This window comes from Papilio machaon, chromosome 16, assembly GCF_912999745.1.
Source record: "Papilio machaon chromosome 16, ilPapMach1.1, whole genome shotgun sequence".
Lineage (NCBI taxonomy): Eukaryota > Metazoa > Arthropoda > Insecta > Lepidoptera > Papilionidae > Papilio > Papilio machaon.
Window position 1 is genome coordinate 2414178 of NC_060001.1, and position 18194 is coordinate 2432371.

At 33.5% G+C, this 18194-nt stretch overlaps 1 protein-coding gene across 4 annotated transcripts in view; it reads right to left on the reverse strand.

Annotated features, from left to right (window-relative positions):
• Positions 1 to 16175, reverse strand: part of LOC106715826 (sodium channel protein 60E) — a 41565-nt gene extending 25390 nt beyond the window's left edge. For 2 of the 4 annotated variants that reach the window (XM_045681594.1, XM_045681593.1), the window contains exon 1: positions 15957 to 16175. In XM_045681594.1, coding sequence (XP_045537550.1) covers positions 15957 to 16076 — 120 coding nt within the window. In that variant the 5' untranslated portion in view covers positions 16077 to 16175. The remainder of the gene's footprint in view (positions 1 to 15956) is intronic. The other 2 variants (XM_045681591.1, XM_045681592.1) reach the window with 2 other exon arrangements.
• Positions 16176 to 18194: the final 2019 nt, after the last annotated feature.

The following is an 18194-nucleotide window of genomic DNA, read 5'->3' on the forward strand; positions in this document are numbered from 1 at the left end:
GGGATTAAAGACCGCTACAGGCAGTTTTAACTGAACAGACGAACTGTACAATTAAATCGTACGTGTATAGGCAAAACAGAAGAGTACAGTTTGACAGTTAACTTTTTGACTACAGTACAGTTCAGTTAAAACTGAATATTAATAGCGGGCTTTAATGAGCAGTAAGTGTTAGTAGCAATTGGTATTGAATTGATATAAAAGTCAATATTAAAATCAAACAACTTTAAATTGGACTTTTGTAGCAAAATTTAAAATTTGTTTGAATGTCTTTGATGCGTAAGTTTTAGAATCAAGTAAATTGATCCAAGTATATCAAGTTACTTATTAATTAATCAGACCGGTGGGTAATCCATATCCATGATAGGATAACATCTGAATTCTGAATTAACTAATCCATTTAACTACTCTCGTACTATAAAACCGGTAAACTGTTTCCTGCAATGGAATTTAAGTTCTATTAACTTGATGTTAAATTTAAAATTCAATTGTTTGATGTTTGAGCTTTACACACAAAACTATTAATTCATAATCGTCTGTCTGTCGCACGTTTGGACTACATGCTACCTTGTAATATGGTAGATTTTATACACTGTTAACTTTACCATCCAGCATCCCCAAATCCATTCCCAAAGATGAAGCTTTTATTTACCCTACCTATTTTATTTTATTACCTTACCTAATTTTACATCCATGAAAGTCCACAATATCAAATAAATCATAGATGCGTGGTTTCCTAAAATTTAACACATTTGTAGCTCCATTTGCGTGCCAATTTAAATGAAATTACTTCTATATCATACTCGTTTTTGTTTCGTTTGTTCCTTTGTTTCTTTGTAACTACAATAAAATCAGTTATCTGTCTTACCTAGAAGGGTTAAAAGGTGTGGAAGCTTATTTATTATGCACGTGTCTTCTGACGTGTGACGTCATCGTTTGCCGCATTGCCGGCCGTGTGGACGCGGCAAATAGGTAAATTGAGTACCCACACCGCTAACAAGACTATTTATAGCCAGCATTTATAAATACGCCTGACCTACTATCATAATCACCTATTGTTGGAGAAAGGAAAAGTTCGTAAGACATGCAGTGACGTAATCGTCAACAATTAACTGTGGTTGTAACTCAGTTTTGTGTTCAGTTTTTTGAAGAGAGTAAGATCGGTGACAATGGTTTGTAGTTTTTTTTTTCTTGTTTAACAGATTGTTCCTTTTTTTCCTTTAGGAGGATGATATCCTAAATTTTCTACGAAGATTATAACATATTACACAATTTATAACATACCGTATAAAATATATAAAATTATTATCTTGTTACATAGTTAACAATGGATTCAAAGAAAACCAAATGAAATTTAAGTATAACAAAATTCCAACTGTAACACCAAATATAACATTAGTTCAACTTACAAGCAATTTAAGTCGGAACAATTGAAATAACTAGCGCTCTTGTATTCATTTTAAGTACCATTAAGTTGGAAAATCAAGACATTTAATTGTAAATCTTATTGTTATATTATATTTCAACTACGCATAGTATACTAGCTGTTGACCGCGACTTTATCCTCATTGAAATTTAAAATTGATTATTTAATTATTTAGTTATTTATGAAAATTAGATCCACGCAATGTTTTATTCCTGACTGAAATCTATATTTTGTTTTGAATTTCAGTGTAGCTCAATCTTTCGCATTTATAACATTAGTAAGAAGAAGCAAGATTTTTAATAATAAAGATAACTAAATGAAAGTTTTATTTGTTAACGCAGTAAGAAGCTAGCTTCTGTTTTCATGTCCGAAGTGACCTGTATTCTTTTGCACCTGTTTTTTTAGAATAAGAGAGAAAAAAACTGAGAGTAAAGCGCGGAACATTCAGCTGCTGTGCTTACATATTAAGTGGGTCAAGAAACCTTTGGGCTCGGCCATTTCAAATATAAAACGAACAAGCTTGTACTCTGTCATAAATAATTAAATAACCGCGAGGGTGGCCGAATGGTTAAGCTTCTCTTAAATTTTACCAATTTTAAATTTAAGCATGTTGCAATTTAACAGAATTATTTTAATTCCTAAAATCATACATCAAATTTATCTGAACATAACATTTTGAACAAATACAATAGTATAGTTTTCGGACAATTTGAGGTGAATTTACTCTTGGTAATAACACGATCTTGTTATCAAAAAAAACAATGTGCAACGCTAACAAATGAGAGTTCGCTAGATTAAATCCGGCCGGTACACCGACAAACGTTTCATTAACCCGCATTGAATTGTGGTTTCATTCGGAAGAGCCACGCTGTCGGCGCGGGACAATTTAGTCTGCACATTTCGAGCACATTTTTTTCTACGTTTGAATATTTCATACATACCGGTAATGAACACGATTCATTTAGATAGATAAAAAATGTACAGGTATTACTTTGAAAATAATTAAAAAAATCTAGAGGAAAGGTAGGAGTATTTTACTACGTTTTTGTACTGCTCAAGTGGAGATGGCCCAATCAGCTATATTTACAATTATCATTGTGCGATATAAAAGCTATTTCAAAAATGTTCTAAAATTAAATTTCAGTATCAAGAGATTCTTTAAGAAATGTCGCGTACAATATGTGAGACATAACAATAGAATGTGTCTCTTGTGACCGCCGCTACGATTGTTAAGAAGCTACAAAAAGAAGCGCGATGTCACGACCGCACTTAAGTGCTTATGCTGGTTTCACACGAAGACAGCACAGTGAAGCAGAACTGTACTGATATTGTTTGAATGCACATGGCTAGACAAAGCACCGTTTGGTTTGGCCACCATTTAGCCAGTAAATGTGTGGTCTAAATAGTAGTACTGCTCTGGTAAGATACAAAAGGTAATTTAGGAAAAAATAGACTCAATAACTGTACCATCATGTACATCGATAACTTCTTCGGAAAAGCTATAGGAGATTGAAATGAAATACTTTAAGTAATAATTAGATCCTACGTCTTCTTTTCAAAGTTATTTTGTTATTTTATAAGGCGGCAAACAAACAAGCGGCCACATAAGTTCCCCAAAATAGCGAAGTGACCGCAGCCTCCAGACATCCGCATTTGCAGATACGTTACCTACTTTGATCGGTAGAGATTGGTGCACAAAAACAGGAAAACCCGTATTAATTAGCGTAAGTTTTCATCGTGTAAAAGTTTTTGAGAGTATCTTATTATGCTTTCAAATTCCAATTACACTTAGAAACGTATTCGCTGACTTCAATCATAAATACCTTTTGAAGTGAAACGATTGATAAAAAAAACCTCTCCATCCATATTTATATTCGGAATGAAGGTAGATTGGAAAGGGTCCAATTTACCGTAAACATTCTATTTACTATTTGTAGAGAAGCAATATTTTTATAAACAAAAGTGATATTGGGCCTTCTTTTGTTTTGCTTTAATGTTCTATATTTAAAATGTAAATTTGTTCTTTAGTACGAGTAGAGTCATCACTTGAGAACAGTTTAATTGATTTCGACGTTCCTTTATCTTTAATTTTAAATAATTAAGTAGGTGTTTAACAATTAAAGGATAGACCTGCAGGAAAAAATCTAAATTATTTATTGAATATTTAAATAAACATTAGAAGCTATAAAAAAAAACTAACATTTAATTGTTATTCGCTAAACTTAAAATCAGACGCCTATAAATTTCCCTAAAACAATACGAATTTAATTTCTCCGAACTCTATAGTTTAAAATGTCATTTCACTTAATTACAAAGATTAGGTTTTATTCCATTTTTGAATATTTCTTTTTGTAGTAGACTTCAAGCTAAATTTTTATTTATTATTATAAAGTACAAGAAGAAAGTCTGTAGCAAGTTAATTATGTGATAATATACGTTCGCTAACAATCTTAAGAGTCTCGCTCTGAGAGCTATTAATTAAAGTTTCCAGAAGACGAGTTATGCACCGAAGTGATAGCAACTGACTTTAATATAAAATACTGGAGTATTTATTTGATATAATTATATATTATTAAGACACAACGACTCATCTTTTAATTAACAACGCTGACAAATTGTAAATAATGTTTTCTACACAAACTTCGTAACAAACTCCAATTAACGTTGGAAATGTAATTTGGCCGAAAATGTCTTACTACTCATAGTCGTTTAAACAGTTATTTATTATACATTTCATATTAAATGTACACGTAAACTAAAAGGCGACTTTTCGTGGATTTCAAAGACCAAAATCACCGTTTAAAACATATTGTTATCTCTGGTTTGTCAAAGATAATATCTGGGAAGACTATCTATATATATAAAAGAAAGTCGTGTTAGTTACACCATTTATAACTCAAGAACGGCTGAATCGATTTGACTGAAAATTGGTGGGCAGGTAGCTTAGAACCAGGAAACGGACATAGGATAATTTTTACCCCGTTTTCTATTTTTTTTTATTCCGCGCGGACGGAGTCGCGGGTAAAAGCTAGTATTTATATATATAAAAGAAAGTCATGTTAGTTACACTATTTATAACCCAAGAACGGCTGAATCGATTTGACTGAAAATTGGTGGGCAGGTAGCTTAGAACCAGGAAACGGACATAGGATAATTTTACCCCGTTTTCTATTTTTTATTCCGCGCGGACGGAGTCGCGGGTAAAAGCTAGTATTTTATAAAGATATTTAGGTCTCAGAAACCAACGGTTAGTTTTATACGATTATGACTGTCCTCAGGCTAATGTTTTAACTGTTAAACCAGACCCGGTGGTATAATGTAGGCACGTAATTAACCGCTTTACTCGGTGACGTAAAATGTTCTCCCTTGGAGTATATTTAGTCTGTAAAATCAACATTAAAGGACTTCTTTAGTGATCACTTAACTACTGTGAGTATGACAGATTCATCAATTATGAAAATCTAAGTTGAGAATTATAATGCTATAATAAGTAAATATATACTTGATTGATTGGAAATTATGTTCGGTCCGAGCTTTCTGTAAAATTCTGCTACATTATAGAAAATTAGGTGATCCGAACAAAAAGTCCAATTCAGGTCGGGTATTGTTTACGCGGGCATTGTGCTGCCATGGTCAGTACCTATTTTATACCAGAAATGCCGATATCATTATTAACAAACAGTAACTCGTGATTTAGTTATTATTTTAAATGACTTAATTTGTATGTATAATATTACAGCTACTTTCTTGTTACTTTGTTTTGATTGACTAGGGATTATTCTTTGAAAAAAGTCTTTGGTTTTCACTGTCATTATTTTTTTATTATTTTAGTGGTGGAAAGTCGATATCCTTACAAATTCTCGCGGTTATCATAAAGTTCACATTGTATTTTATTAATGTAATTGTGGTATACATAATATTAATTATAATATTAATAAGAAAAATGAGAACTTCGCAAAGCGTATAATGTAAAGGAAAAGGAACACGTAACGAGACCAAATAAGTCTATTTTTCTTTCATAATAATTCTGAAGTGTACCTTTGTCCGTTTTATTTATTCCATTGTTCTAATATTAACCAAGGCTATTGGAGAGCGGGCTTAAATCTGCCGCGCGTGCTCGGCCCAATGCGTGGATCACGCGATGGAAACACCTTTGGTCACAATTTTATTGACTTTTCAGTCGTACCTTACCTCTGGTAGGGTTAAATTCGATGTTTTTAGTCTTTCATTGAAACTAATTGATGGTTTTTACTCGTTTTAACAGCTAAGTGCAATTATCAGCTACATGCAAAAACTAATCTCTTATCTAAGTTATTATAACAATAGTATTAATAATCCATTTGTGGAAAAAGAGTACTAAATAAGATAAGATTCCATCCTTAAGATCGATGCAAAAATTATTTTATTTTGCGATCGGTTTAGTGTCAATCAAATCTATCAAATCTATTATTGAGTTCAGTCGTATGTAACCTGTCACTAAATCAGTCTGGACTGTAACAAACATGTTACAAACTTAGTCGCCTCGTCGACTGGATTTATGATAGAGATGTGACAATCCCGCGCAATGAACACGCGATGTTACACGGCCTGAAATATCGTGACAAATGTCAAATGTATGAAATTGTTGTGGCCATAAACTTGCTAAGTAATTCTGCTAATTGACGTTGGATTTGGACATTAAAAATGCGTTGATTTTATATCAAAATACATTTATGTTTGTAGCATTTTGATAGGTACTGAAACCAAAAAAATACGTTTCAGTATTAAAATTCTGAATAATCAGCAGAAATAAGAAAGATTCAAATAAGAAAGAAAATAAAAAAATACGAATAAATAAGGTTAACATCCTGCAGATATAATTTAACATTCAAAATAAGAAAATCTCAGAACATTAATCACAGATTATCACAACCACAAAACTCTTAACTCATGTACGCTCAATTTAATTTAAATTAATTCGGTTTCAGTGTTAAATAAGTATTGTTTGATTCTCAACAATGAAGTATTTCAGTGTAAGCTTGGTTGAATCAATGCTTTTTGAATTAAATTAATTAATTAATACACTGGTTAAATGTAAGTCAGATTGGAGTGTGAACGGTTATCTATAAATCATAAGGACAAATCCCATGATACATAATAATATTTTTTTTTTCTTTGAATTATGTTCTAACAACACGCAATTTTTACACATAGGTATTTAAATAACCAATACATTTCTTTAATAGTTTTAATTTTCTATGTAAAACAAAATACATTGACAGATATACATATTTTAACAATTCTCACCTTCTGCTATGCTGCAAATTTATATCAAAGGGTCTAAAAACTATGTTAAAATGTTTGTCTAAAATATTAGCTGTAACCTGCGACTCCGCACATGAGGAAGTTTAAAAAAACTTAACTAGTAGCTATGTGTTCTTCCAGACTATGTTCTACATCTATATTCTAATATATCCAGATTTCAGTGAGATAACAAACATTCATTTCATCTCGTAATTATTATACAATGTTACTAGGATTGGACACATTGTTATTTCTTTCGGTATTTTTATTTTTCTTTATATTTGTATTTTTCTTTCGGTTCGTTACAATAGAAGTTAAGAATGACTAAGAATTTGATATATCTTACAACAAAAGCCAGCAAAAGTTGAATTCTCTTGGGTTTCACACGACAGTATGGGACAATTTATTACACACTCTTTTAAGGTTAAGTGAAAGGTAAATAACAAAGGCGATGGCTTTAACGAAAGGAATATTATTTACCAGATTATGCAGATTTATTATTTGAAAGCGCTATCCAGAAATAGACTATAAGATTTGAATATTTTTTTTACGTTCGATAGCCCAATCTTACATACAAAATTCTCTTGTCACAAAGTATCTTACCATATTTCTCTGAAACGGCTTGACTGATTTTTATGAAATGCTATATGTATATTTAGAAAGTCTAAGATTCGACTGCTATCTATTTTCCATACTCCTATTAAGAGAGTAGTAAGAGTCGCGGGCGACAGCCAGTTATTTATGAAATTCATTTAAAATCATGCCAAAACGGCGGATAAAATCGCGTAGAATACATAGTAAAAATGTATTCATTATTTTACAGTAAACATCAAAGCGAGAGTATTTACAGTTAGTGGTATTAACAAAGATACATTTTTAAAATGAACACTGCTATAAAATGGCCGACCATTTTACTCGACAAGTGTTTTTACGGAAAGCGACTTTGAATACTCGTAGTGAAAGGTTTCAACTGCCTACAAAACCGCATCGCTGCTTTAATTCAGGCAGCTTCAAAATACGAAGAGCTACGAGAGTAATTTAAACAGACTATATCACAAAGCTTCTATTTTTTAACAATGAAAAGATTTCAAAATGTACTCAAATCAAAATTTTGACTCAATTTGTGGTACATATTCAAGGTTGCTATTACTACCATTTGAAAGAAAAAATAGATTTGCAATGGAAACCCACGGTTATATCATTGAGTAAGAAATTTCATTGCACGAGTTGTAAAAAGGACCTCTTCGAACTTTCCACCTTCTCGCCAATCGGAGATCGATCTCTCTTTTTTAAGTACTACGTAACAAACTAGACACTAGAGGAATACACGTATCATTAATTTGAATAATAATATCCGGCTTTTATTTTAATCAAAAATCAATTGATTCACAAAGAAATAAAAACAATGCGACCATAAAAAAGCCCATAATCCTTATCGGTACTACTATTGTCAATCGTTCTTTATAAAACTAACTCACCGTAGAAAGCAGAACTAGTATTCCTGAACGATCTCTTTAAAGCACCTCATAAAACACATGAAAGAACTTTAAAAAAATCGTTGACATTTATACCCTTATTAATGAGGCTTCGGTATGTAGGTCGTGCGACCAAGATGAATAGGAGTATCTGTTAAATATTCCGCCGAGTTGGCTCGGAGGCGCGCAATGAATTAAAACTGGGGAACAAGATCCACAGACCTTCCGGCACCGCCCCGACGCCCTTTTGTGCTTCGAAATTGCTTATTTAGCCCGTGTTTCTGCAGTTTAGCTTTCAAAGTAAAGAACTATTTCGAAAGTATGCAAATGCGATGCTTGTATAATGTGGTTAGTTCATTGTGATCGGTATTTTCTTTATCATAATACTGTATACAGTTTTAGTTTAAATTTTTTATCAATAAATAATAATTTTGGATAAGCGAGAAACCTCTCCAAGCGAGATTCATTGTCCGGTTTCGAAGGACGACTTCTATAAGCGAGAACACATCACGCTTCCTTGGACTCTCGCGTATCCAGGTCCACTGTAAAATTTATGTGAATTATAACGACAGATTAAATCAATAAGGTCACATTGTTGATTTAATCTTACATTTAATTTTTACTGTTATTTTGGATGACTACGACGTTTTCATGACAATAGACACTGTATCTAATAGGGGTAAAATAAATCTATATAAATTCCCCAAAGGATTAAAAAGGACTTATGTTTTGTATCTATATATATAAAAGAAAGTCGTGTTAGTTACACTATTTATAACTCAAGAACGGCTGAATCGATTTGACTGAAAATTGGTGGGCAGGTAGCTTAGAACCAGGAAACGGACATAGGATAATTTTACCCCGTTTTATATTTTTTATTCCGCGCGGACGGAGTCGCGGGTAAAAGCTAGTTTATAATAAAAGATAGTAGAACTTAATTTCTTAATTATATTCGTTAACTAGATAAAAATTTTACGATACCAGAGTGAACATTAAATAGTATATCAATGTCCAAATTGTTTAGACATTTAAAAAATAGTCAAATTTATAGGAACAAAAAATAACATAGTTTATGGATTATAACTTGTAATAACTTTCAAATACATTGTTTCCAACTCGAAATTGATTCAAAGTAAGACAATACTGCATTGAATAGAAATTCAAATTTAACTAGTCACTTGAATTTCTTGTTATTCAATATGAACTGTATTTGTTTATGAAAAGCAAAGGAACAAAGTTTAAATTAAAAGTAAAGTTTGCGGACGGCAAAGGAAGACAGCTCATGAATAATACCGCATTACAGGTGGAATATGGACTAGTTGAAATTGTTGAGTTATTTACGTACAGACGCAGCGTAAAACTACCGACAATTTTATAAAACAAAGCAGTACAACGTATACAATTATACGATTAAGTCCAACTTTGTGGAAGTAGTTCGTTATTACAAAGTTTTATTTAGTTTCAACTGTCCTGATGTTTGTCATCATATATTGCAAATTAAATTTTATCCATTTTCCGGTTACTGATTCTGAAAATTTGCATTTTTTAATAAATCGCATGAATTATTCAAACTTTCGTGAGACATTATCATTAACTTATATAGGAACAGCTAAAACACTCACGTATATATATCCGTTGTCGGCACCGACTAGTTTCAAGCCCATCGAGCTCACTCATTGAGTGACGGGCCGCGATCGCGAAATAATACCAGTCCCACTAACCCTGATGAAGGGCCTTCGATGGGCTCAAAACTAGTCGGTGCCGACACCGGATATATATACGTGAGTGTTTGAGCCGCATGAAAATGCAATATGATGATGACATAGTACTGATTTGATAATGGAACTGGTAGGTGGCCATTCAACACTAAAACATTCCATAAATAGACAAAAATTGACTGTCGGTCAGTGAAATGTGTTAATGTAATTTCTTATTTACATTGAATTCGACCATCTTACACCATAATATACCCTCTATTCAATGTCCCATATAATTATGTGAATATTTAGAAGTTTCTTCTTTCTAATTACTCGTAATTCCTTCTTTATCATCTGCTTATTTAATAAGCATAACTTTATAACAAATGAAACATCCCATTGATACGTTATGAAGAAATTTAATTATACGCAACAAAGTTTCCTCGTCGTTCTCAAGCTACCCCGCATATTAAAAGCAAAGAACAATACAAGGTTGTTTTCTTTCGCACGTGTAGGCGTTTATACGAAAATATTGTAACGCGGCGCCCTACTTAATGTATACACGTTATTACAACCTTTGTTCAAACTGAGGATATTTAATTTTCATTGCCACAAAAGGGTTTAAAGAGAACGATAATATAATGTACATTTTCCTGTTTAATATTCTTAATACATCTGCGTCTATTTTTGTACGTTAGAGATTTTTTAGCTCTTTATTCTGTTATGGTGTGAAAATTGATGATACAGGAACATTACCTTGCCTTAGTTAACATTTTTCTGTGTAAACTATGACATGTAGGATTTACATAAGTAAGCAGAAAACGAAAATCTTTCGAAAAATACAAAAGCGTTTAAAATTAAATACACAACCCTCAGAAATACTTAAGATTAAAAAAATAATATTTTTCTCCTCATATTCCAATGATTATGAAGTCGTTACGTATTTCAGTCAACAAGTCGGTTGCGATGTGATGCCGAATAAACATGTAATGTGAGACCCGGGGAAAACGTAATTTATAATTACTTTTACATCCACCCACAGCGGATCATTATAAATACTCTGCGAAAATATTCGCTTATGAATTTTTAATGAAGCACGGATCTATTTGTGAAAGCTGGAAAAATACATGAAAAATTCTATTTCAGTTATAGACAATAAAGCTTATTTAGCTGCGTTTCACTTTCAAGAAGAGTACAGAGAAATTACGTGTTTGAATTTTGTTTAAGTTCGTCAAACTTCCGTGATATTTACCTTAACATTTGAGGTTATAAATAATATGCGCTTTTCGCTTGCATTATTAATTATTTACTATGGTATGTTCTACTCTATGTGGTCTGTATAAGGTAGTTTTGCGGATTACATGTAAAAAATATCTCTCGCAGTTTATATTTTGTATTTTTGTCATTTATCTTTTATGGCATTCATCTGTCTTTCACTGGTCTTCTGTTTATTTACTTATAGGTATTTGATGACAGTCTTATCTTTATAGTTTAATTAATCTATTTGTTTCGCTTTATCAAAAGAAACAAACAGGTCTACATTTTAATGACGTTAATTGACTTGGCAACGTTCCAAATCAGGTCTTTCAACAATTCGATTTTCTTTTCCAAGGTTGGAATGACGACTGACGACATCATAAACAAAACAACTTCGTATCAAAAGCCTTATTAGTGAACGAGAGTACTGAGATTTTAAAAATTAAAAAGCGAACAGAGGTCGAAGTATATTTTTAATAGTTGATTAATGTACGTAGCTAAGTTTGTTAAATAATTAGGAAGACAAGATTCAATCGTATTTATTGTTTTTTTAAATTAACAACGTTAGCTTTGTTCATTTTCGCAAAATCGAGCTTACGCGTGCAGTACTAAGTAATTACTGTATCAAAGCATTAAAAATATGCAGCTTTTAAATACCGAATGTCGTCCCTGACCGACTTGTGTTTCATTATCCATCAACACCCGACTGCATCACGCTCGAGCGCGCCGCTAAACTACAGCACGAAACAACGAACTCAAACAATAATTAGTTCTGGCTGTACAATGCTATCCAAACTTTATAGCAGCTAGCAAACTCGCACGTGACGCTGCGCATAAAACAATTTTAAATGTTGACGCTCCACAGCCTTACGCGTGCTTTACTTTATCCACAATTGACTGAGATGCTTAACAAGCGTCTTTAGCTGCGAGTTAATCACGAGCCGGCATTGAGTTAGAATAATATCTTCCCGTTTTGCACCACGTTCGCTCTACGTATTGCATCGTCTCTAACAACACACTACACATTATATTAGCTGTGACGTAAATCAAATGTGCTTTACTTAAACTGATTACAAAGATGGTGACACGGATGTTTTGCAGTTACTATTGTATACACTAATTTCACTTACTACAGACTACTACTTCTGTAGTGAATATGTGAGAACATAATTTTGTATGTAAAAAAAATCTGCTTTCTTAAATTGAACAAGGAATAAAAATTACAACATTAATAATAGAGGTAGACTTTTCAATTAGTAATATGAATTTTTTGACTCAGTAGTATAAAGAAGAGTACTCATCCATGTTTATAATTCATATAAATCAATGTGACGTGACATAATGGTATCGTAAACTGAACCCGAGTAGAATTCCATTTCGGGTCGTTAAGCCGATGTATAATGCGTTTCCATCCCGTACCTAAATATACCGAATTTACGAGAGAGACTTGTTTAACGTACGCGAAATTCGATCTTCCAACGACGTTATTTATTTAAAAAAACTATTGAAAATAGCAACGAGGATTAATCACCACACGTAAACGAGCGCTTAAACAATCGTATGTTGTTTTAAAAAATGTTTTGTATGCAGTTATGTATATCTGTACATGTGTTTGTTTCTAGGAAAACCAAGATTGTTAGTTTTGGCATCGTTAAATAATTTTATACAATATTTTTTTTATATATCACAAAGTGGCAAACGAGCCAACGGCCACCTTATTGGCGAAGCGACCCCTGCTCTATATCTATTCTTCTATTCAATCTACAAAATTGTCCTCCTCCGTCAAATCCACTCCCCCTTCCTATACTATCCTTATGAGGAAGGCGTAAGATAGGAAAGGGGTCTATAAATGGGCCTCCAGCACATTAGTCATTAGATGAAAAGCGAAATTGCTTCCACTTCACGCTTGTCTTCTGTGTGATCGTGGTCTTGCACCGGAAGAGCCGGCTAATTCATGCAACAGATGTTGTTGCCGGCGTCTACCACTGTTCGTTATGTTCCTTCAAATATTTCATTTTGTCTTTCATCGTTTAATTATTTTGTAAAATATGTTATAGATCAACAGGTAAGCAAAGTAATATTAATCCTCTTTTAAGATTGACTAGTTATAATACATTCGTGGGCTCCCAGTTTTGGAACGTTTCCAATACTGTTTACTACAATTCTACTCAGCAGTATTCGTAGCTGTTGAGATCGCGCTCAACTCAAAGCTGAACGGCCTCTTGAATACCAATACTGTTCTTGAAACCCTCTCCTCATTTTAACGACATCTGAAGTTTCGTTCAACTAAATTTTAAGTGTGATAAAATATTATGAAATAAATTATTGTTTTACAATTCCTGACCAACTTATAATAGTGAAATAGTTCTGTCTATAAAAATGGAAATGATTCGATATTTTCTCTGAATTGTAAAAGCCTCGGGTGTGAATAAACGGTTTTTTTTAATATTAGCACGATTTCCAATAGATAAATTCATTGAAGTCTCCACAAAAAATACCTAGAAATTTAAGCATAAAAAGCGGCGAATACTAAAAAAAAATGGTATTAGCTCTGGACTAGTGACTCAATCAACAAAAGTAAACATTTATGATAGAGGATGCTCATGTGATATTTAGCGACGGTATCAATCGATATGTGACACGTGTGGTAATATTGATACTGTCAAAAATAGTACTATTGTAGCACTTGGCATGATTGCAATATCCACTTTAGTTTTAGAGGACTTGTGATATAGAGCTTAATAATTTTATTTCATAACATCTAGTAAGTGTTTTATCATTCATTTATAGATCTTCCTAAAAAGTTAACCTTTAAAAAGTGCGTAGTAATACAGAACTACATGCTTAAGTATCAAAGCGTATAAATTATATTTCTTTTATAAAAGAACTTACGTAATACGTAGTGATTATCTGGATTTTAAATGCAAAATGAAGCATTCACATTCACTGTAAAGTAATTGCGGATGCATTATGCAGGTGAATGTGGAAACTGGAATCATTTGTGTCACCATTCACTATCTTTGTTGAACTGCTAACTTTGTTGAATACAATAAAGTAATTTATTGTTGTATCCATAAAATAAATTATAAGATAATTTAACTTGATGTGTACAAACATCGATGTATTGTATAAAACATTTAATTGCTGGATAAAAAATTGACAAACGTTAAAGTTTTTTGTTTTTATGTATCTTTATATATATAACCTCCTTCTTTTTGAAGTCGGCTAAAAAGAAAGTCGTGTTAGTTACACTATTTATAACTCAAGAACGGCTGAATCGATTTGACTGAAAATTGGTGGGCAGGTAGCTTAGAACCAGGAAACGGACATAAGAAATTTTTACCCCGTTTTCTATTTTTTATTTCGCGCGGACGGAGTCGCGGGTAAAAGCTAGTATGTACATAATTATCATTTTATTTTTGGCCTGTTCATACTGTCTTGACATTTTCAAATAAATAAATGAATATCGTTACTTTGAAATTTAGTGGTAATTATAGAAACAATACGTTTATGGTTTTTAAAACACCATGTATAATGTAATGTTGCCTAACACATGTACGAACCACGATATTTTTACTAGAGAAAAATAGACGGTGATCATTTTTTACAACCCGAATTCAATATAAAGGGTCGACAAAATGGCGGAAGTGTTAGTGTGACGATAAAACTTTCTGTTCCCTTTTTATTGGAGATTATATCTATGATATTTCCAATGTCACCTAAAACAGAAGAAGGGAAGAAAATTCACAAAGATTTTTTTATCCATATTGTTAGCAGTATACCAAACAGTTTATGCAACACTATCAACTTGCCTTAGCTTTTCTAAGACGGATTGAAATTTTTTTTTAAATATACACATAGCTGAATATAAAATACTTCATAAAAGAAGAGATTTCGGTGCAAAAATATAAAATTCACTACAATGTCTTTTAAATTTATCCGGGGCAAATAAGATTTAATGTTTTTTTTCTTCAAGTACATCAAAACCAAATTCCAATTAAATTATTAATATCCTGATAAATCATTAATAAATATTGACATTAAAATTAGCTTCGTTGCTTTCGCTTTATGAATGACGCAAATTGACCACCGCGTATCCTGTTAATATGGTCGTTAATTGTTCATTGAAAATTTGACAGTCTTTGCCGATTAATAGAGAACGTTAAGCTTTTGTTTGATAACAAAACGATGACTTTCATTTCAATGCTTCATAAAATGTGTAATTTAAGATTTGCTCACTCTGAAAATAATGAACATAGAACAAAAAATTGTTGCTTTTACCACTTCGAATAACAATTTCACATAAAGTGTGATAGCTGAACTACAAAACTGCTAAATTGCAAGTGAATATTAAATTCAGGATTTTCAGCTGTGTGGCGCCGACATATGCAGTTGTGTTTAACTTTTGTGATAGTTCCGCTCTAGCTTTTGTGTGTGACCCAAAAGTACTTCGTAATAAATTTATGTGAGCCTTTTAAACTTACATTCGTTTTACAATTATATCGGATAAAAGATATATATTTGAAAACTAAACCATATCATTATTTCATATAATTGACAACGAGTCACGCAATGAAAGAAGATTGTTAATCTTATTTTATATCTCTTCCCTAAAACTTTAGGTAAGTGAATCTGAAAACTTGTTATGAAAAGGCATAAATAATGAACGGTTTACTGTTCAAATAGGAGGACTATTAATTAATAAAGTAATTCTTAAATCCAACTTTTTTAAAGGATATGAATTACTAAAATCTCTAGAAACGAAGAGAATTAAAAGACGGTAGAAAATTGACGAATAAAAGAAAAGTTTATTTCACTCACCTCGTCATAAATAAAATTGTCGATCTCCTCGAGCGGTCGTCCGTAGAGGTTGGGCGGGAAAGGCTCGTACTTGCGCGGCAGCCGCGCGCCATCTTCCACGCTGAGCCGGCGGCGCGGCATGAAACCGAACTCGCGCACTAGCTGCGCGCCGCGGGAACCCGCGCGCCGTGCCGACTCACGCGTGAACGGCGTGACGAGCGCACGCGGCTCCTCGCGCCCATCCCGCGCGTCGCGTCCGTCACGCCCCTCGCGGCCCGCCGGCTCTGCGAACGTCACGTCCAGCGGAATGCGCAGCTCGTCCCGCCGCGGCCGCTGTGCCGCCTCCGCGAGCTCATCGCGCGACTGCGAGGCCGCCAGCGGGGCGGCCGCCTCCGGGTTGGTGGCCTCGAGCGTCCGGACGATCTCGCCGAGCAGCCGCGAGCCGTCGATCTCCTCGCCGGGCGAGTGCAGCGGCGCTGGCGGCCCGAACGACAGTCTCCGCTCGTCCTCTTCCATGCTGGCTAGGCGCGCCCCCGGCCCATCGCGCCGCCCCAGCGCCGCCAGCCGCCACGCACTATTTCCTCGCTCCCGGCGCCATTCTCAATTAATACTGCCACCTGAAACGAAACCCGAGCGTTTACTATAATTCAACACGTGGTCCACTAAAGTCTTGGTCCATTTGCGAAAAGCGTTCGATTCGTAAACATACGATTCAAAATCACCAATTCATAAATCCTGTAACAATAAAAATGAGTAGTAGACTCCTTATATCACTTTAGATAAGCAATTTGAAAAAGAATAAACCTTAACACTCGTAAAGTAAAGGAGCTTCAGAGACGATTACGAGAGAGTAATAGCTAACATTAAACATCTAATGATAGTTTTATAAATCATCAATTATGTTCGACTTTAATATGTATTAAATTGATCTCACAGAAGAGTACGGACCCAAATCGTAGATTTAAATATTTGTTAAGAATTCAATAATCTTACTAATATTATAAATGCGTATGTTTAGATGGATGGATGGATGTTTGTTTGAAGGTATCTCCGGAACGGCTGAAAGGATCTTGTTGACATTTGGTAAAGATGTAGAACATAGTCTGGAATAACACATAGGCTAATAATTCATATTTTTTTAATTTCGCGCGGACGGAGTCACGGGGGACAGTTAGTAATAATATAAATACATTCTATAGAAACCGTTTTCTGTCGGGAAATAAAGTGATAATTTGCATGTTACCATATGGAATGACAAACATACCATGTGATAAAAACAAATGAATACTTAGTGCATTATAAATATTTGCATGTCTATAAAGAAATTCGCGCAGTAAATACTGTGAGTCATAAAATAAAATCCGGCTAGCAATATAAATCTTTTAATAGAACCTATATTGTAAACAGGCGATTCGAAGATACGCTTACATTGATTTAAACTCACACAAACGCTTTATGTGCGCTTTACTGTATGCCACTAATTGATTGTGTACTCCGATAGTTTATAATCGAAATAGAGGAATAAGATCAGAAAGTAAGCGAATAAAATATTATCATAATTTGAATTTTGGATCGATACTTTAAAAAAAGTACATAAAAAAAGTAATGAGATTGATGGATACAAAGGTAGAGGAAGACTGAACAAAGTATGGATGGATTGTGTGAAAGAGGATATGCGTAAGAAGGGAGTTAATATAGATACGACGGATAATAGAGATGTATGGAGGAGTAGTACATACTATGCCGACCCTCCATAGAGATAAGGGCAGGTTGATGATGATGAGTTTTGTGATAGTTGAAAAATGTTGCCTCAAATTTTAAATGTATCGTTCACTGTCAAAGTTCATAGATAGGTTCACATTAGTGACGTATTTGTAAGATGTGGATCGTTATTCAGTACGCTGCGCTCATATCCGTTGTATCCATTGTACCGATCCACTGGGTACCAACGTGTACCCAGAAATGTACACATAAAACTTTAATGAAATTGAATTTGATATTGAGTAACGACGTCTTTTCAACTCCATCGGTCGTTTTAACTTAATTTTATTATGCATTTGCTCAAATAATTTCGTAATGTAGAGTCTTATTGTTGGATAAAATACTGCTATACTCGTAATATACGCAATTTAACTTTTAACACGATATTTTATTCGATAGCCCATCAATTAAAATTTTGTAGATTTTATTTCCTAAATTTAATTATTTTTAGTAATAAATGTTGTTTGGGAAGCTACATCGCAATTTAAACTATTGGCA